This window comes from Microtus oregoni, unplaced genomic scaffold (genome assembly GCF_018167655.1).
Source record: "Microtus oregoni isolate MIOR12 unplaced genomic scaffold, Mior012 000012F_ref0000307, whole genome shotgun sequence".
NCBI classification, from domain to species: Eukaryota; Metazoa; Chordata; class Mammalia; order Rodentia; family Cricetidae; genus Microtus; species Microtus oregoni.
Genome location: NW_024543071.1, coordinates 42,730,897 through 42,752,978, shown reverse-complemented (window position 1 = coordinate 42,752,978; position 22,082 = coordinate 42,730,897). Strand labels below are relative to the sequence as shown.

At 41.6% G+C, this 22,082-nt stretch overlaps 1 protein-coding gene across 1 annotated transcript in view; it reads left to right on the top strand.

The window, feature by feature from the left end:
* Nucleotides 1–19,794, top strand: part of Gnaq (G protein subunit alpha q) — a 233,837-nt gene extending 214,043 nt beyond the window's left edge. The window contains exons 6-7 of the mRNA XM_041662122.1: nucleotides 10,640–10,793; nucleotides 15,615–19,794. Of these exons, the coding sequence (XP_041518056.1) occupies nucleotides 10,640–10,793; nucleotides 15,615–15,805 (345 nt within the window). The 3' untranslated portion in view covers nucleotides 15,806–19,794. The remainder of the gene's footprint in view (nucleotides 1–10,639; nucleotides 10,794–15,614) is intronic.
* The last annotated feature ends 2,288 nt before the right edge of the window (nucleotides 19,795–22,082 follow it).

Below are 22,082 nucleotides of genomic sequence, written 5' to 3'. Positions count from 1 at the left end.
AAGCCTAAGCCATTGACTTTCATTGCCTGGGATGTAGATTGTAGGTCCCTTGAAATGACAGCTTTAGAAAAAAATGCTACTTCAGTTACAGTGAGGTGTAGGTTTAAGTGAAAAGGTGAGTACTGACGTATTCCATTTAAAAAAAAAAATATGTCTGTCACCAGATACTCTTTCATCTTATGAGGAAGTGGGATGGGAGTCTCAATCAGGAAACTGGAACAGAGTCAGAAAAGACTTGCCAGGCTAATAGCCAGATTCTCGTAAGCATCTCTCCCCACCCCATGTGGTCTAAGCTTGGAGCATGTCCACTAGCATTGCAGATTTTGTGCCTTGCTCTTGCACAGCAGCAAGGGGATGAAATAAAGACAAACACACAGGCACGCGGAAAATCTAGAGTCGGGTGATCTGAGCTCTTGGCTGTGAAGCCACAGTCCCCAGAAGCTCAGCGTGTTTATTAATACAGGTGAACGAGAAGGCAGAGTTATTCTGTACAGCTGAACAAGGAGGCAGGTTTAGCTAATCTAGGGACGAGTAGTCGGGGGGGCGGCGGGGGCGGGGTACTCTTCAGACCTTAAACATCTGGACATCTGGGGAAGAAAGCTATGGTGGTCACTTTCTGCACACACTGTCAGCATTCCCCTTGGACCAGAGGAAGGCTTTGCCATTCCTCTGACCTGTTTAAGGAAGGCTTTTCCATTTTTATGGAACTGAGGCTCTGTCAGTAATTCCCTACATTTTGAATGATAATATTTTCTTAACTCCTTATGGGCTGATATTGCCACCGTGACTGAGGAGAGGAAAGTAACACTAACTTTGAAGCCATGTAATTTCAAAGCTAAGGTCCTGTCCTGCTAACTATCATCCTGAGCCCTCACTTCACTGACATCCTAAAAGTCATCTGATCCCTTTCCTGTGTTGAGTTCCTAATTCTCAGACCCTATATTGTCTTCCCTTTTTATTTAATGTTTTTGTTTTGTTCTGTCATATCCTCCTGAAGTTTTTTGAGTAAAAGTCCAAAGTACATTTGCAAAGTATTGAAATGTCATCCATATTCTGCCCTCAAGCAGGATGGATATTTTGGTTGGTGATAGCATTTTCATATCTGAAACATTATGGAAGTATTATTGTGCTCTTGGCCAGTGTTCTCTTTCGGGACCCACAGTTCTTCTGCTTGTTTTATTGCTTTGTTTTCTGTGGAGGGTTTTATGTTATATAACCTGGTAATTCTGCCACTTAGAGGATGACCTTCTCCCACCACTGCCACTCCCTCAAATGCACATACACCTGAGAAATACTTGGGCAAAAAGTCAGAGAGGGGCTGTGGGGCAGTTAGCTCAGTGGTAGCTTGTGTAAGGCCCTGGCTACACACAGTGCACCTGCACACATGCACACACACACACACAAATGCACACACACTCCAGTTTTCAAGGACATCTTCAGCATAAAGATTTAATTATAAGGCATTCTTTTTTAATATTTCTTTGGCATTTTCTCTGTACCTTTTTCTTTATCATTTAGCTCTATTATAGAAATACTGTAGTTTCACATTTGTGCTTGTAAGTTCAGATATACACCCCCCCCTTTATATTGTCTTGTAAGTTCAGATATACACCCCCCCCCCTTTATATTGTCTGGAAACCTTAACAGTTACTTCATCCATGGCGGGTGGGGGTGCTGGTGTAGGGGGTCCTTCTGTTTGTCTGTTGCCTTCATTGGTTAGTGAATAAAGAATCTGCTTTGGACCTGTTAGGGCAGAACTTAGGTAGACAGAGAAGACAACTGAATTCTGGGAGGAAGAAAGCAGAGTCAGAAGAGACATCATGGAACCACCAGAGACAGACATGCCGAATCTTTCCTGGTAGGCCACGAACTCGTGGCGATATGCAGATTAGTAGAAATGGGTTAAATCAAGATATGAAAGTTAGCTAATAAGCGACTAGAACTAATGGGTTAAGCAGTGATTTAACAATTTCTGTGTGCTTATTTTGGGGCTAAGCTAGTCAGGCGGCCGGGACGTACAAGCAGCCTCTCCCTGCAACAGAGTGCTGGTACCAAAGAGGCCAGAAGAGGGTGTTGAATCCCCTGGAGCTATGGTTACAGGCAGTATGAATTGCCACACGTGAATTATGGGAATCAAGCTTGCAGAGACCTCTGCAAAAGCAGCAAGTGCTCTCAAATGCTGAACCATTTTCCCAGCCCTAACCCCAGAGATTTTAAATCTCAGAGGTTCTTTAGTGACTATAAATCATCCATATACTGGCTCCCTGTAGCAGCACTTAATATAATCAGATATTATGTATTATTTTTTTGGTGTCAAGGGTGCATGCACGGGTGTGTTTGTGTGTGTATTGTGATATTGATTATAGCCAGGGCCTTGCACAAGCTACTGCTGAGTTAGCTGTGCCCCAGCCCCTTTCTGATCTTTTGCTCAAGTATTTCTCAGGCAAAACACTGGGATTTACTTGTATACTCATGGTTTCTTTCAAGTTTTTCTTCATATTACCTGATCCTCCATTCTCTTCTCTCCCTGCGCCCTTCTTTCCAGGGTTAGAGAAACTTGTTTTGTGAACTTTTTCTATTTCTGTTGGCTGAATCTCTGGGTCCTTGTTTGCAATGCAGTATCTCAGATCTCTTAGCTCTTGTCTCTTAGCTTCACAAAGATTTGCACTCCATTGGATCATCCAGAGCACAGGTCTTTGTGCCAAGTAAAGCCTTGATATTCTAGATTTGTTTTGGGTTTTGTTATTTTGCTTTGATTTTTGTCTCCCTGCCCAATTTAATAATAAGATCGTTTTGTACATTTTAGAAAAAGTATTTTATTTAAAATCTTGAAAAGTTCAGTAAATTTTTCTCATGATAAAAAGTAAAAGAGCAACTCTGGAGAAAAATATTTAAATTTTAAAAATTAACACTTTGTAACAAGTTTTTAACTTTTTGTAGCCATACTTGATTTTTGGTCTAAGGGTACTTAGTTTCTCCTCAAGATTGTGATACCTTCCCTACTTTTTGTATGAATTACTGTAGTGTGGACATTATATATTATCTTGGAGTTTAAAGAAAAATAATGTGCACTGCTTCTCAAAGTTTGTTAAGGCAAAAGATAGAGGAACACTTGTAGAGGTTTCAGGTAATACTGTTTTAATCCAAGACTCCATGTGTAAGTGAAATAAAAGAGACTTTTCAAATAGGCAGCTAATATGGTGATTGATGATGCTGGGACTTTGCACTGTCAAAATCACAACACTGACACAATAAGGACAGGAAGTCACAGGACCCTGCAGGTCAGTGGGGTGCAGGCCTCCAGTCACAGTTGACCCTGGATACCACCAGCACACTATTCCATGGGTGCCAAGGCTGAGTGGCTTGAATTGTCATGTTGTTTCCCTTGGCCCCTTCATTCTGTTGGCAAGTGGCACAGAAAAATAGGGAAGTTGAATGGGGGCAGAGTGAATCCACACATTATTACTAGTCTCTCATCAAATGTGAAGGTTGTAGAGTTGCTTTGTGCGTGTGTGTGTATGTGTCTATATGTCATATATGGTATATGTGTACAGGAATGGTGGGCACACTGAAATTCCAAATACATATGACCATGCCCAGCTTCACTTCAGTTCTGGGACTCTGAACTTGGGTCTTCACATATGCATGGCAAGTACTCTCCTCATTGCGTTGTCTCCCCAGCCCATGTGTAACCTTTTTAAAGCAACTCAGGCAACATGGAAAGTATGTCCTCATCTTTATACAAGGACTGTTTGCAGTAATGTGTGGGCTATAACATCTGGAAAGACTCTCTTACATATATGCAACACCTGAATAAATACAGTGCCCTAAGATTAAAAATTAAACAAAGGGTTTAAAACTCTTAAAGAAAATAGGTGCTGTTTTTCCTTCAAAGAAAAAGAAAATTAGAAACTCTATGGAAAGATATAAACTCGAAGACAATGAAGTTAAGGCTCAAAGATTTTATTACATGTATAAGGAGGGCTTTATTTTAGCTGTTTTCTGTCTGTGTGTGCTTTGTTATACATTATAAATCCTAAGTATGAATTCTTAAATAATCCACAAATTAATGTTACCAGTGATTCAAAGTACTTTCCTGCTAAACATGTTTCTCTCTTTTTACATTCGTTTGTTTAGTGTGTTTGTGTGGATCACATCAAGTATCTAGAGGTCAGAGGACAACTTGTAGGAGTCACTTTTCTCCTTCCGTCATGTGGGTCCCAAGGGCACATAGGCTTAGTAGCATACTCGTTACCCACTGAGCCATTTTTCTGGGCTATTAGATACTTTTTTTAACTTGTTCTTTTATCAATCTCTTCACCTAGGAAAATTAGTGTGGAAATTTCATTTCTCTTCATTCAGACTGGAGAGCTGGCTTCACAGTTCAGAGCATGGGTTGCTCTGGTCGAGGACACAGGTTCAGTTCCTAGCACTGGCACAGCAGTTTACTGCAGTCTGTCACTCCAGTTCCAGAGGGTCTAACACTGTCTTCTGTCTCCCCAGGCATTGTATGTATGCAGTGCACAGACATACACTCAGGCCAAACAGCCACATATAAAAAATGGAAGTAAATAAACCTTTAAAACAGAAATCCCATGCTGTTGTGCATATGGCAAGGGTTAGTGGCCCTATGGCCCCCGCCACAGGACAAATCTAGCCCCCTCTGTAACTGTATAGATCCTGTCCTATCACGTCATTACTGTACAGAAATACAGCCTTAGGATTATAACATGCCAAACTCATTTAAAAGACTTTTATTCAGCATATATTATGTATTCTTTTAGAAAAACTTTTTAAGCCAATGGATCTATACCTCCTTTCTTCTTGATATTCTTATTTGATCTACTTATCTGCATGCACCCCCTGTCTTTCAGAGCCAAACTTACTCTCATTTCTTATTTTTTATTTATCATTTTTTACTTATTGTCTGCTCCTCTGTGGAAATTATAGTCTGCCTTCAGTTTGCAGAGGGCAAGAAAGGACAAGAGAGCCAGAGTGAATGAAAAGAACTTCAGTGGGCAAACAATGATGGACGAACCAGGCCCAGTGCTACCCATGTGAGCAGCTCAGAGGCTGCTCAGTAGACAAAACCTCGCTGCACCAGCATGTGGATGAGTTCAAATGCCAGAACCTACATAGAGCCAGATGTGCAGCTCCTGCTTGTAATCCTAGCACTCCTAGGAAGATAAAGATAGGCAAACACTCAGGCAAGGACCGCTCCCCAGGGTTGTCCTCTGACTCCACATGGACACACGCATGCACACTCAGGAATGCTCGTGTGCACAGAGATAAGATTTATCTATTTGGGCACAATACAGGTCAAATTTTCATCGCACTGATACCACCCAGCCTGTTAGCCAAAGAACAAGCCAGCTGTGTTTCTGAACCACAATGACGTATCTGTAAAATCATTTTAGGGCAAAAATTTCTTCCAGCTATTTCACCTTTGTTTTCCCCAACTTAGACTGTCCCAGGACAGTAAACCAGGAATGTAAAAAATGTCCCAGGTTCAGCTCAAAGTCCTGATATTTATGTTGTTGGTGGTCGATGTCCTTTTCAGGGTACCCAGAGTTTCTGACTCAAGCCTGTTCTCTATAATCCTTTGTCCACATATCTTGAAGCCTGTTTCTATCTCTGCTTACCCAAAGTTTCAAACAGTTTGGCCAGTGTACTGCTCATCAGCCACAGAATCAGGAAGAAAAACAAAGCAAGGAAGCTGGTGCTCGGGCACGCTTTGCTCCTTGCCAGCAGCACCTGTGCAGGGGTAACAGCCCGAAGTCTTTCACAGTCTGCTGTGGCTACATACCCAAGCTAGCTACAAAAGGAAACTGAGCTGGCTTCGAGGGTAGCCTATTGAAAAACAGAAAGTTTTGCAATAAAGTGGGACTGCCTTCTAGTTAGAGAGGCCTAGCAGTGCCGAGACAAGGTGCTTCTATCTTACTTTAAGCCTTCTCTAAATAATGCCTAATGTGCAAAATGACAAACGAATAAGAACACTTAAGCTGACTCCAGCATAGTAAGAATGCAAACAGAACACAAAAAGAGCAAAAACTACAGAACTCAGCAGTCAGTTCACAAAAAGAGAGCTCTGCGGGTGAGCCAGTCTGCTAGAGCCGTAAACCTGGCTGTTGCTCAGAGAGATTCAGAAATGCACAGTGAGCTGTTGCTTTCTCACCGTGCATGTCGTCCACTGTGACCTCGTTCACTCACTGTACTTTTGGGAGAGGATTTGGAAGGGATGGATAGAAGTCCTCCTAGAGGCAGCAGTAACGTGCACATGTCCACACACGCTGTGGCATATGAGCTAGTTGGTCTCTGCAGAAGGCCGTTGGCTAGTCCTAATCGAGAGGTGGAAGATGTGCTGTTTTAGTCAATAGTCATCGACGTTGGTTTAAATCTACCGCTCTGCCATCCCTCTGCTTGTCATTCACACCATTCCATGGGGTAGGCTACAGCAAAAGATGGCACACTAACTTGGTATCCTGCTGCAAGAAGCATGGAGAACTCATTTTGTCTTCCTCATGCTCAAGGAAAAGAAGAATCACTGAGCTCTCCAAGAGCCTGTGTTTTCTTCCTTATTGTTTGTTTTGAGTTCATTTCCGTCTCGTTCTAGCTAAATCTAGCAAAGAGGTTGGGACTTCAGGCAGATTATCTAGGATTAAATGGCAACAGCTACTTTCCCGCCAAATCTTTCTGGTTTCTTGTCACAATCAGTACTAATGGGTCCACTGTGCTCCATGATTAGAGTCTACCTCTTGAATGGCCACACTGCACAGGTCCACAGTTGTTGCTTTGGTTCTTTGATGACTTTCGGTGCAGCATCCTTAGACACATGGTGGTTACTGAAGTGTCTTTTATATGAATGGAGGAAGACCCAAAGAATTTCTGATAGTTTGGAATGATTACTAAGACATTGTTTTGACTAACTCTGGAGATCTGTCTTCATCTTCGCGGTGTGAAATGTATGACTTTCACATTCGTGACCCTGGAAACAGAATCTGTAGCTATCAGCTCAGACGCTTGAAATATGGAACACACTGGTTGTCCTTGGATGTAGACCGAAAGAAGCACCCAGTGCTAGTCAGAGAATACAGGCTCATGGATATGCAGTGGAGGGGAGCAGGTACACTGGTGAGACAGCACACAGGATTTAATGTTGAAGCCTAACAGAAAAGTATTGTAAAGGCAGTGGGGGGCAGTTGTTGGGGTTATGAAACAGCTATAACTGATAGAAAGGAAGGAGCAGGTACTGATGGAAAGCAGGATGAAAAGTCATACCGTGCATACATGGGATGTTAAAGATCTGAAACCACTGCAGTAAAGAGTATTAGGACAAGAAGAAGAACTTCGTGTAGACATTAATGCCCAGCTGTGGTGGCACACGCCTTCAGTCACAGCACTTGGGAAGCTGAGACAGGTGGATCTCTGTGAGTTCAAGACTAGCCTGGTCTACAAAGCAAATTCCAGGACTCTTAAAACAGAGAAGCCCTGTATCGAAGAAAAAACAAAGATAGGTGTTTAGCTCACTGACATGTATGCTTTAAAAAAGGCAGGATATGTGATTGCTAAATTGAAAGACCAATGTGTTATAAAATAGACTTTGAAAGGAGACTGTTTGATCATGTGACTGAACTAGAATGCCCGAAAATTGTAAAGGAAGTCATCTCTGAGTTCCAGGACTGCACGTATACACCATAGAAAGTCAATTTTTTCCAGTTTCTTCCTTTGTGTCCTGCTCTCCTTTGTTTCTGTGTGGCCTCTATCCCTCCCAAGCCATTCCTCTCGCCTTCCTGCACCTACTTTTCTCTGCCAGTTACCTCACTTCACAGGGCCCCATCTGTAACCTCATCTCTGCCTAAACCTTTGACAGTGAGGTAATAGGCAAATGTCTTGTGTCCCTTTGCCTCTCTACACATCCTGGCTGGCAGAATGTGCTGACGAGTATACAAAGCCATCATACTATGAAAACTTGTGGCGCCGTCTTCAAGCCTGGAGCGCACACCTAATTGGATCTGAAATACTTGCTTGCAGAGATTTGCAAAGACTAGGGAAATCATTGAAGAAACAATATGTGTCCAGCTGGGTTTGGTGGCCTGTCCTTCCTATCCCTCTTGTTTGATTTGGGTAGCAGAATATTGGGGGTGGCTAAGGAACTAATTATTTCTTGTCCTAACTTCTTCACTGATGTGTCTGTTGTCTTCTTGGTTTTGTCTGAGTTGGAATTTAAACATTTTCTGAGATTTAGGAGATATCCACTTCAACATATAGAGAATTTCAGAAGCATCTTCTCTCTGCCTGGGCAAAGTGGTAAGACACCTGGGTGACATTGTGGTGCTTAGCAGTTGAGTATGCTCCCATATATCAGAACCTCTTGGTGAGGCCATTTGTTTAAACATCTGGCTCAAAAGGAGCTAGTGAAATCTTTCATTCTCTAGACTTATAGTCATCTGTACATGGTCCCAAATGCAGGCATGCTGTGTCTGTCTGACCTTGTTCGTTTATAAGTCCCTGATGTTCTTTTGTAATGCATAGTGTGGGAAACAGAATCGCATTCACTGCTTCTGGCATCAGGAGGTGACACTGTGGACCACTTACCCCAGGATTTCCAGATAGTGCAGGGCATCACTGTAACCTAGAAAGCTTCATTTAGGTTTCTCGGGACTCTGCCCTCCTCCAGCAGTAGACCTCAGCTATAAATAACTCACACGTGACTGTCAGCCCTCGGGAATGAGGGGATCTGACATTCTTCATGTCTGTTTCTTCATCTTCAATATCCAGTTTTGTACTTACAAGCACTATTCTAGCATTTATGTGAACTATATAATTCAATGTGATTTATCAAGCTACTAAAATGGGCAAAATATCAGGGAGGCAGTCAAGTGACTAATGCCACAGTCTTGACCTGACTGGGGCAGCTAGAGAATGAAGAAAAGACAAACCACAGACACAGAAAAACTGGGATCCCGGAATCTGGTGATCTGATCCCAGAAGCTGTTTATGACACACAGTTAACAGGGTGGTGGGGTTATTGCATGCAGCTGAACAAGGAGGCTGGGTTAGCTAATCTTCATGGTAGCAGTCTTGGGGCCGCAAGCATCCAGGAGAAAATCATGGACATTTTCTCCACACACTGTCAGTATTCTCACTCAGACCCAAGGAGAGCTTTGCCATCCCTCTGAGCATCACCTGGTGAATGCTTTGCCACCGCCATAGAGATGAGGCACTGGGGTCCCTGACATGGCCATCCCCATGTCAGCACACATTTGCTCAGGACTGTTCTCTCCCTACAGCTTTGTATCAGGGAAAAGAGTTAAAGATCTTTTTGTCAACTTGTTATTTTTTTATTTGTTTGTTGAGGGTGTGTGTTGTTTTGCTTAAAAACAGCTCCAGGGCTGGAAAGATGGTTCATCCGTTAAAGGCTAGGCTCACAACCAAAAATATAAAAACAATTCTGTGAGAAAGAACATTGGTGTATTAGTGAACAGAACATTACGATGAAAAAAAAGGCTGTTGAAAGAGTTGTTCAACCTTTAGTTTAAAGTTGATTGGACAGAGAGAAGCACCAACTTGTTGAAGAGGAATAGGAAAACCCAGCCTTTGCCTGTGAGAAGCACAGCCGTAAAGCGGACAGACATTAGCTATCATCATGTTAGGCCCTTCAGTAATTATTTATGCAAACTTCGACCAGACTCCAGCTTCTAAGGTCTAAGGTCCTGTGAACATGCCCTGGTCTTTTCCAGCTCCTACTACAAGGTGACTTGACTCTCCATCAGAATCTTCATGTGCAAATACGCTGGTTTAATTTCTTGAGAAACCATTAGGGTTTCTATCTCCAAACTAGCTTGAAAGCGTTACGCTGGGTAAGCACACTTACAAGTGCTGAGGAAGAAATAATGTATTTTTGGTCAGGCAGTGTGACTTTAAACTTAACACTAGGGAAGTAGGTCTCTGTGAGTTCAAGGTTGGTACAGCACATAGTTCCAGTCTGTACAGTGATACTGTATCTGTAAAACAAACAAAAGCTAGATTTTTATCTTTGGGTTCTTACCTTGTTTTATACATAGTTGTGCAGATGTGCTTATAGTGAAACATGGAGAAAGAGTGCACCAAAGAGCAGTGGTGGTCCAGGTATTGCTGACTCAGGAGGATGTATATGTGCCTGTACATCATTGTAGTGATGCTCTGGATATGCTTAGGGGCAACCAAGTAACTGTGAATGCTTAAAACAGTGAATCTCTCAATAAATTGAGTTTAGAAAATACTAAAGTGAAGGCTGCATTTGTGTTGAACTTGTATCTTAAGTATTTGGTTATGAATGAATATTTTGGGTGGAAGTTTATTACAATAGGTCAGATACAGCCTTGTCATTTAGGTCCTGATCACTTTATTTTTAAACCTAAGAAGTTACTTCAGCAGATATTTTTATTACTATTCTCTTCTGCCTGCTGACCTAAGAGTTGGCATAATGAAAACAGTCAGTGGGTGCCATGCATCATTTGCATATAAATCCTGACCAGTCCAACTCAGGCTTTAAAAATCAGAAGCACACAGAAGATGGGTTGACTTAAGAAATGAGCCAGTTGACCAGTTGTATCATCATTAATTCACTGCTTGTTTTTCTGATTTTCTTTTTCCCCAGAATCGAATGGAGGAGAGCAAAGCACTCTTTAGAACAATTATCACGTATCCCTGGTTCCAGAACTCCTCTGTTATTCTGTTCTTAAACAAGAAAGATCTTCTAGAGGAGAAAATTATGTATTCCCACCTAGTCGACTACTTCCCAGAATATGATGGTAAGTGGGCACCCTGTGCCAGCCCCACAGCGGAGAAAGACTTTTACTGTTAACACTAGTGAAGTGCCCAGAGCCATGAGCCTATGGGAGCTAGAGACAGCATGGTACCATGCCCAGAGCCATGGGGCCTATAGGGGCTTGAAGCAGCATGGTGCAGTGCCTGAAACCACAGCTTCCATGGTGGCAAGCATGCTAAAGCACAAGTTATTGTCCCTTGACTTGTAATGACATAAAACATTTTATCCCTAATGTTTAAAAGTTTGGGGGAAGCAACAAGTTCTTAGTTGTTTGAAAATAACCATCTCAGAGAATAAATAATTCAGTAGTTTTTCCTATTAGCCACTGTAGTTTCTAGTTTCCCTCCCTTTTATTTTGTTACCTGTCCCTGCCTCTCTTGTAGGGAGCTCACCTCTGAAGTCCGTATACTGTATTGGTTACTTTCTGTTGTAACCATGACCAAGAACTTAGAGACGGTGGAGTCAGTCCATCCTGATGCGGAAGCATTGCAGCAGGCTTCAGGCATGATGGCTAGAGAGGAGAAACTGAGAGCACATCTTTAAAGCACATGCCAAAGCCGCCTCCATTCATAAGGACTGATGGAGTCATGGATATATGACTTGGCATAGTACCTAACCCATAGAAGGGCCACATCCCAAAGTCTTACAGGGTAAATGTAGCAGCAGAAGTGACTACTACAAAATGACATCATCGACAAAGGAAACTGAGGCATCTTCACCATAGTGGCTTTGTCCCTCCAAAAGCTCTCTAAGAAGGGTACCTCCTTGGAGAGTAAAGATCCCTTTGGCTTTCTTTGAAAGTTTAGGTGCCTTTTTGCCCTGCATGCTTTAGGTGCAGTGGTGGCTCAAGGAAGGGAAATGTGGCATGCTCACCAGCTTAAGTTTGCATCTCAAATGCATGTGTATGATAGGGCATACAGCTAACTGTTTAAAGACAGGGACTTTTTTTGTTAACAGCGTGTTCATAATCTCTCGAAGTATCTTTTCCTGTTTGCCTGGCTATTTTAAAAGAGCAAATACTGTCTTAACCTAAACAGCATTTTCTCTTTGCTCTTTCTATTTTCTCACTAACCCAGAAGCAATTGTAAATACTCAAGATTGCCTCAATGTTCCTGAGGAAGCTGTTGAAAGAAATAACTGTATGTGGTGTACCTGATCCCCTCAATAGCAGACCACCCCTGTAAGCACATGATCTGAGAACAGGAGAGAGCCACCTGCCTCAATATAAACATGAATACGTGCTCGTACCCAGAAGGCAGGCAGAAATTTCTCTCCAAAGTTGGTGAGAGTCGGTGGACAGGGGGGAGAAGATGGCTGCACCATATGCAGTAGTGGCTCTGGGCCCGTTTTCCTGCTTGAGTACAGACAGATAGCAGTGTGCAGCCTCAGTAGAAGCTCCCCGAGCCCAGCTGCTCATCTGCAGCCACGTGCTAGCTGACTGCACTGAGTTCCAGGTTTTCTGGAGTGAGTTTTTGTGGGAATGCCACTTTCTGTGGTATCTTCCTGATCCTCGTCACTACAAGTGATTTCTTTCCAAAAGCAGCTTACTGTAAGTGTTTTGGAATTTGAAGATGATTTTAACTGTTGTCCTTCTGTAATAGACACATAATGTCCAGAGAAAATGTGACCAAAAATAAGTTAAAAAAGCAATTGGTTTTGTTGATCTCAAGAAGTTGTTTCATGAGATCCAAAGCCCTTCAAAGATTAGCTAAGGCTGAAAAAACTCTTGAACACACTACAGTGATGTTTAGTAATATGCTTATTTAGATGTTATCAGCTTCCAGCTGCACATGTCTTCCTTGTGAGGTCTTCATCAGATGACTTCCATCTCTGTGTTTCTCTTCAGGAAGAGAAATGACTGTTTCCACATGGGCTTTACTGCAGAATTGGTCCTAGAGACTTTGCAGTTCTGTGCCTGCTGTGATGGCTATACCAATTTCTTTGTAGTCCTGTGTGCTCCAGTAAAATAATTTATGCTTAAAACACAGCACACTGCAAGTGCACTTCAGTGACCTCAAGTCTATTGCTGATATTGTACAGAACTAACACAACAGAAAAGGTTGGAGTCTTTTCCTTCCCAGAGTAAGAATATTAGTTAGGGAAATGGCAGCCTTCTCACAACCTGCCAGTCTCTTGGTCTCTGTTTTAACTGTTTGGTGCTGATGTGAATGAGTAAGTTCACAGTACATTGCTGAGGACGAAAGACTATTTCACATACGTCACATATAAATAATGGCACACTTAATTTTTCATTTGGCAGCCTTAGTCACCAGAACTTCAAAGCACCCCAGCTTCTCCTTGTACTAATGGGAGTCTCAACGTCTTAGCTCTCTCCTGCAGCTCCAGGCAGTGTGGGATGTGGGTATGAGCCCAAATCTGAAATAGGGTTAATTTGAAAGTTTTCAAGTTTTCCACCTAAGAACCGGGATGAAGATCTTTAGGATTGGTTAGGCCTCAGCAGTGTTTGCTATGTAGAACCAACCCACATTGTGAATCCCAGGAGGTTTTGCCAAGGAGAATAGAAGTGATATAGAGCTAACTTGCCACAATGGAGAGAAACAGATATGCAGTACCACAGTGCACAGTATACCTGCTCAGCACCTGAAAGGTGATGGTGTTTTGATGTTAGCAATTTAGAAGTTTTAAACTCACATTTCCCAGAATCTGTTTCAGTGTTAAACTGCTTGATTGATACATGATTTGATTGATCCTGCACATAGTTAGTTTTTAAATGTGATAAAATATCATATAGAACATTTAAATTATAATTTAAATATGTAATCACAACATAAATTACATGTATGAAACTGCAGCTATTGCCTGTGCATCCACCACTCTAGCTAAGCAGTGATCCCCATTGCCTGTGCTCTCCCCTCCCCCATCACATGCCATCCCTTTACTTTTCTATCTCTGGCCTGTATGTAAGTCAAGTCAGTATTTTTCTCTGTCCAGCATATTGATTTCAGGGTATATTTTAAAGTTCTATGCATATTATACCATCTATCAGAACTTCATTAACTACTTTTGGCTTATCCAGTTGGGTCAAGTCACTTCTGTTTACTTTTGCGACTAATGATCGTGTGCGTTCACCTATGAAATGCCCTCCTTTCCATTCATTTGGAACATGTCCGGCTGTTATATGAATTGCTAGGCTGTATTGCAATCATTGAACTATTTTCCATAGTGGCGCTACCATTTTGCCTGCCTACCAATGGTAGACATACAGGTGTGGACTTCACCTGTTACCAAAGTTTGTTTTATCACTTTTTAAGTGACATCCAGGCTAGTGGCTGGTGATTTCACTTGACATTCACTAAATGAGTATCAGTTAAGCATTCTGTTTGCTCATTGCTTATTTGTTACCTTCTTTTGCAAAACTGTCTTTTCAAGTCTTTTGTCCAGTTTTAATCAGGTTGTTTACTTTTTGTTGATACGTATGAGATACTTATATGTCCTAGGTGCTAAATTCATATCAGGTATATGAATTATATATATTTTTCATTTGATAATGTGATTTAAAAGCAAAAGATTTTTAATTTTTATTTATTTTTATTTTATATGCATTGGTGTTTTGCCTGTGTGTATGTCTACATGAAAAATGTCAGATTCCCCTGGAACTGGAGTTGTAGACAGTTGCTAACTGCCATGTGAGTTGCTGGGAATTGAACCCTGATCCTCTAGAAGAACAGCCAGTGCTCTTAACAACTAAGCAATCTTTCCAGCCCCGCAAAAGCTTTTTTTTTTTTTTAATTTTGACAAAGTCCTGTTTATTTTTCCTTTTACTGCTTCTGCATTGGGGTTGTGTCTAAAAATCGACTACAAAATTATTATGCAAGTGTGCTTGCTTTTTTTTTTTTTTTGTCAGTTTAACATATGCTAGGGACATCTTGAAAAAAGGACCCTTAATTGAGAAAATACCTCCATCAGATTGGCCTGTAAGCCAATTCAGAGGGCATTTTCTTGATTGATCTTGGGCCCAGCGTGCCATGGATGCTGCCATTGCCAGGCAGGCAGTCCTTGGTTGTATGGAAAAACAGCTGAGCAAGCCATGATGAATAGGATAGTAAGCAGCCCTCCTCCATGGCCTCTGCTTCAGGTCCTGCCTTCAGGTTCCCGCCTGAAATTCCTGCCCAGACTTTTCTTCATAATAGACTACAAGCTGAACTACACCTTCCCTCCCCAGATTGCTGTGGTCTGTTTATCACTGTAATAAAAAGCAACAAGGACAAAAAAAATGTTTGCATTTCATTTCTGTTGATGTAATAAAATACCCTAACAAAAAGCAACTTAGGGGAGGAAAAAGGTTATGCGGCTTTCAAGTCCTAGAGTACAGTCCATCTTTGGGGGGAAATCAAAGCAGGAACGCAAGCAGGTAGTCATGCCACATTCATAGGCAAGAGCAAAGAGAATAAATGCATCTAGTTTTTTGTTACCATGTAGTTCAGGACCCCACGCCTGGGGATTGGTGTCCCCACCTATGGGCTGAGTCTCCATACATCAATTAACAATCCTCCACAGACATCCCTGCAGACTGACCTGATCTAGATAATCTCTCAACTGAGACCCCCTTCTCGGGTGATCCTAAACTGTGGCAGCTTGACATTTAAAACTAACCACCACAGGTTTCTAAATTATCTAAATAAAACCATCAGGGGGCAATGGATGAGGTATAGGAAATATCATGTAAGTGTAAGAAAGTGCAAACCAGTGCATACAGATCGGGCATACACAATGTGTGCCGATTGAACGGAAGAACAAATGTGTAATGGATCACATAACAAACTCTTGGCTTCTCTCTTGGCAGGACCCCAGAGAGATGCCCAGGCAGCTCGAGAGTTCATCCTGAAGATGTTCGTGGACCTGAACCCCGACAGTGACAAAATTATCTATTCCCACTTCACCTGCGCCACAGACACCGAGAACATCCGCTTCGTCTTTGCCGCCGTCAAGGACACCATCCTGCAGCTGAACCTGAAGGAGTACAATCTGGTCTAACCGTGCCTCCCAGAAACCGTTCTTCCCTTCCCTGTGGGCTGTTGAAGATGACCAAGAAGGACTGTATTTCTGTGGAAAACAATTTGCATAATACTAATTTATTGCCGTCCTGGACTCTGTGAGTGTGTCCACAGAGCTGTAGTAAATATTATGATTTTATTTAAACTATTCAGAGGAAACAGAATGCTGAAGTACAGTCCCAGCACATTTCCTCTCTCTCTTTTTTTTGAGGCAAAACTTGTGACTCGATGTATTTTAAATTTTCAGTCACTCATTCACAATATGAAAGCACTCCTACCGTTTGTGTTCTCTCTCTCTCTCTCTCTCTCTCTCTCTCTCCATTCCTTTCCATCTCCCTCCTCCCTTCTTTTCCGTTGACCAAAACAAAGCTGATTTTTCTTTTTCCTGTTCCATACCCCCCTACTGATTTTGTTTTCTCATCTTAACAATGGACTTTACCCTTGTTCCATTCTTCTTGAGTGATACAGTCAGGACAGTGTCATTCAATTGAAGTCATCTTACATCATCTTCATTTAACAGTGGTTGTACTGAAGGCGTGTATGTATTACTACTATGGTTCTAATGTGTCTCTGGATGCACATCACATCTAGTATTTCTTTTTCAATGCATACATGTGTGTGTGTATATATATATATTGTCTTGTCTCACTTGGACTAGGACAGCAGGTGCCCATTGATGGTCAAGAATCTTATATTTTGGGTACAGAACTTCAGCCATAGCTGGTTTGTTCAGAGGAATGTCTGGAAGTCAGAGTGTGTGCTTACAGGCTGTGAAGGAGTCCTTGCTACTGCAGTCCATGTGCCATGTCCTTCTTCTCTTTCTTGCTTCCTTTTGTTTCTCTAGGTTTTTCACCCTCTCTGTAAACCGCAGATGCCAAATGATATGCCAACAGACACTACATTCCCCAGCGCTGCTGCCAGAACCGCCTCAAGTCTATTCATTTTCTGTTTATTTCCAGCTCTCCTTCCCTCTGGTCCCTTTTGTGTTTGGGCCATAATTTTAAAATAATTTTTGCTATGGGTATGTTTTGCCAAAGCCGGATTTTTATAAGACAAAATAAATCAAGAATTTAAACAGTAAAAGCCAGCGTCTCAACATGTAAGCATTAAGACAGCACAGCGAGGTTGACAGCTGGGTGTGAACCGGAAACACACATTGCCAAACAGTTGCTAACTGAACCACTTCTCATGGTCCGTTCTTTCTTTGCCCTTACAAAGTCAGTGCCAGTGCAGATGAGCAGTATAGAAAACTACCCTATGTGGTTTGTCATGAGAGCTGTTCACATCTCTTTACTGGCACCAGTGTTATTAGCTCTTTATGTTCTTTTAAGTTTGAGTGAGTTTGCCAAGAACACTGGTTGATAGCATTATCCTGTAACTTTGATTTGGGGGGAAAAGTGAGCTTGTTTCACCATGTTCAGGGTCTTCTTGAACTGGTCACTTGGACTTAAGGAAGATTTGTGGATTTTTTTTTTTTTCAAAAGTCACCGCTCAGTGTTCTGTCAAGCATGTATTTATGTAACGATTACACTAGGAGAAATGTTTGGAATTCTCCATGTGCAGTTTGTCAGCAGATGCGAACAGTGCTGAACATGTGTGAGTGAGCCTGTCACGCAGCCCACATTGCTATGTGAGTTCAGTAGAAGGTGATTGCTATAAGGCTGCCGGGAAGTTAGACCACAATGCTGGTCTCACTAGTGCCTGGCCCTAGTCTAAACTCCCATATCAATCACTTTTTCTTGAATAATGAAGGGGAGAGAGAGTGAGCAGCTTACTCTATGAGCACTGAAATTGCTGACTCGTAATGAAGTGTTTTACTCTCCCAGCCCCAAACAACACAGCTTACTTTTTTATCTCTTGCTCTAGAAAGCACCTGTAATTTAATTAACAGACTGCCTGTAGGTATAGTGCAATTATGAATGTTCTGATTGTTGTACATACATCTCTCTTAATATTGCAGCATCCATACTGGCTTTGTAATCATTAATTTTTGGCAGATTGAATGTGCTGTATTGATATGTATCTATGTAATTGTATTGTATGTCTTGTAGCTAATTCACATTTTGAATAATTTTATTTTATTTACTTTTTTTAAGAGAGGAGAATGTAAATTTGTCAGTTTATTTCTGACTAGGGATATTTTTTTCCATTTAGAAAAGAAGAAGAAAAAAACCCTTATTATCGTACAGAGCGGTACTAGCATTGTGCTGTCTAAAATCATTTGCACATTCCTGAGTAGAGGTGTGCTGACCTAAGACCCAAAGGTGATTTCATAGCAAATACACAACATCCGTCGGAGCTTTTATACAAACACGGAGACCAACTTTGTAGACCTTTTGCCATTTGACCTGGGGTTGGAATATGAGCTTTTATACGATTCATATTCTTATTTGGCAAATGCACAGTTTAGCATTACCTCTCTGGTGGCCTTTATTAGAAAGGCAGTTTTAGAAGCTATTGTGATCCACTAGGGAAATGTTTTATCAGCTAGAGAACACTGCTTGCCTAAAAGAGGGCAACCTTAAATTTGGTGCAGCAAAAAAAAAAACAAAAACAAAAAAAAAAAACAAAAAACAAAAACAAAACAAAAAAAGAAAAAACCAAAAAAAAAGAAAAAAGTAACATTTGATGGCCTACAGTGTATAGAGAAAACCTCATCACAGGATCGTGAGTGTTAACAGTCCTAGGGAACCGTGCTATTCTATTTAACAGAGCCCTAGTAGATGTAGTTGAATCATCCTGGTCTCAAGCTCAGAGCTGCTGAGCAAAGCAGGGAAGGTCGCCACGTTGTCTTTGTGAATCGGGGATGGAACTTGCTATGCAGAAGTGAAGTTTGTGGCTTCGCTGCTCATCCTGGGGTGCATGACAGGATCCCTTCTCTTGAGAAAGGAAAACATTGATCACCCTAACCGCAGTGATGCCTCGACACCTAATTGTATCCACACTAGTCAATGAAGCTAAAAATAATTTTTGTCGTTGTTTCTTGTTTGGGGTTTTATTGAAGGGGTGAGGGGCGGGAAGGGCTTCTCAGTTTTGTACAAAACCAAGTTTACTCATGCTCTCTCCTCTTGTGATTGCAAGCGCTCTAAGCTGCGGCACTGACTCCTAGCGTTGATGCTCTAGATAACGGAGGTTTGTGGGGAGATCATGGCGACTCGGGCATGTCTTTCCGCAGCATACCAAGGCAAGCAGCCATCTCGTCAGCCACTCAGCACATCACAGTGTGCCGTTTACAGATGCTGTCTCCCACCCACAGAGAATCCCTGTTTGTAAATTGAAGGTTTATAATATGCCTTACAGAGCTCAATTCAGAAGTCTGTGCCTCATACCTGAAACAAAGGGAAGAAACAGGCCCATGCGAAAGTCAGTAAGTCCCATAGAACCAGTTGGGTTTTCCTTACCATTTCCTTCGGAAAAGCTCTGTTGAGTGTCCTGAGTAGCTGGGAAATTCTTAGGAACCTGCATAATGTTGTTTACGGGCAGGTGGCACAGGCGATATTTAAAGAGTACCTGGAACGTGGGGGCTTGGGGGTTTTGTTTTTGTTTTGTTTTGTTTAATTTAGATTACATTAGCAGGCCTAATAGTTTTAAAAGGTAATTCAGCCAAAGGGCAATTTACTTTTTGTACTTCAGACTTATATTGATTGTCAAGTTGTACGAATTGTAATTTAAAAATTTATACTGCCACTTGATTGTAAATTTTAGTTGTCTTAAGTGGGAATTGATGAAAAGCTGTTTATGCTGGATTTGGGTCAAAATGACTTGATTATTTGCAAAAAAATAAAAATACTAATGGGAAGAAAGGGCTGCACAATAAGATACTGCAAGACTCAGGTCTTGGTTGGAAATTCCTCAGATCCCCTCAGATGACCCCATGCCCCTTTGTTTTCAGTTTCTCAAAGAGCGAATGAAGTGAAATATAGCAGAATGTTAACCCATATAAAAATAAAGTGTACCCAAATATTGTAATGTATATTGCTCCTCTTCTTAAAATTAAATAATGGTATCAAGCCACTCAAGTGGTAATTAACAGCATCTCAGTTGATACAAATCAGGTGTGCTTGGGCGTACTTTCATATTTTATTCCAAAGAGAAATCTGGTTAGAAACGCATAAAAAAATGGAAGCGAATAATGTGTGTTTATCCGTCCTTGCACACGTCCAGCATATGCAGCGTTACTAGATGTCCTGGTACTTGTATCTTTGGGATTCCATTTGGGTTCTAGACAATTAGGAGAAATAAATGGCTTGGTTGTGTGTGATGCCGCAGAGGTTTGGGGAGCCAGACACCCACCATCCCACAGATAGCTTACTGAGCCTCTGTCTTTCTCAAAATAATGCTGTCTCTGCTATCTCCCCAAAGCCACCACCCTTCCATAACATCCTTCTAGAATCATCTGTTCAGAGTATGCATACACACCTGGTGCACTGGTGCACAGTATGTGCTCAGATACTATGTCCTCCCACCCTCTCCTATCTGCCTTGGTGTCTCCGTCGCCATAAAATTTGATTACATGCTACAAAAACAGCTCTTTTTAAAATTTGGATCTTAAAGGAATTCTAGCTTTCATACAAGCTTTGACAGGAAGAAAATACAGGAAGAAAGATTGTTCAGTAAGCTATTTTTAGGGTTAGGAAGGAAAATGGAAAAACTCTAAAGTTTGTCTGGTCACTTTCACTAAAACCCATTTCTGGTGGATTTCCTCCACAGACTATTTGCAGCCTCTGGCCAGACTCCGCATCCACCCTCGTGTTGGAAGCCCTGACTAGGTCTGTGTACTTAGAGAGTTTTGTCAAAAACATTTTTAACTTGCAGTATTTAAAAAAAATCATATTTACTGTTCTTAAAATGTCATTCAAATGCATGTATTGTCTATTGTTTGGGGATGGGAACTAGTTTTGCAAAAAACACCTAATGTTGTATAATAATGCCCCAATGATCTTACTGGTTAAAAATACAGTATTTTTGGCCATAATTTTGTACTTCAGTATTCTTCATTCTGAGTTTTGCTTCCCCTGAAGTTGCCTAAGCCCCTCTGAGAATGCTGCTTATTATAGAAAGAATTGGAACACATCTTTACTTCCTTAACAAACTTCATAGGTCCCATGTGTCTTTCCAGAGTATGCAGATTTAATGGTTCTGAAAGCACACACACAGCCCTTTCCCATCTGTACCGTCAGAAATGTCAGTCCCTATAGTGCATGTATGTACTACTAGAACTTACCAGATGTGTTCTAAAGCCGGCCCTTGGTTAATTGTAATCCGTTGTTTGAGAACATGAGTAGCCGTTCAGTACAGGTTTCTGCAGAGCGGCTCAGCCTCACCCTGTCAGGCATGCAACCCTCACCCCTTGCCCTAGATTGTTAGGCAGCACAGAATATGAGCCAGTGCAGAGTCCTGGCATGAGAGTTCTGTATCTGAATGCTGCCAGTAAGCAGGTCTCCAGATGGGAAAAGGACCTATCCAGATACCCTTTGTGTCTGTGACACTGGGGATCACACACATCTGAGGCTTTGAGGTCTACTAGGAACTAGCTTTTCTTTCTCTGGGAATCTAATTCATTTTAATTGTTCAAGAAAAATGATCTAGATAGTCAACCTTGTTTTCCTTCCATGTTGAGGGAATTGGTACCAATCCCATGATACTAACTAGTTACTTATACATTGGCATCCCTTTGTTTCATTGTTGTGGTTAATTTAAAAAAAAAATGGTATTGGTTCCAACTGCTAGAAAAAGCTGAGCCCAGACCATTTTATCAGACCCCTGTTCCCAAGAGGTTCCTGAAAAACTAGGTCCTCGGTTTAAACTAGGCTTTTGTTGCTATTTTGGTTTGGGTTTTGGGTTTTTTTGTTTTTGGTTTTTCGAAACAGGGTTTCTCTGTAGCTTTGGGACCTGTCCTGGAACTAGCTCTGTAGACCAAACTCACAGAGATCCACCTGCCTCTGCCTCCTAAGTGCTGGGATTGATGGTGTGTGCCCCCACTGCTCTGCTACACTGGGTTTAAAATCCATGTTGCCTAGGAAAAACTGAAAAGATGTTTTCTGTTCAGTTCTCCTGCCTCAACACTATTGAAACGTGATCTGTGTTCATATCCTCTCTTCCTGTTTTCCTCAAGAGTGCAGTTCAAAGGCTAGAATATCTTTCTGCCTCGTAAACCTGAGGATGAAAATCAAATCAATCTCTTTAATTGAGAAGGTAATTCCATTGAGCATGTTAACAGAAGTGAGTAGCCTCTTCTGTCCCTGCTTTGATGTCCC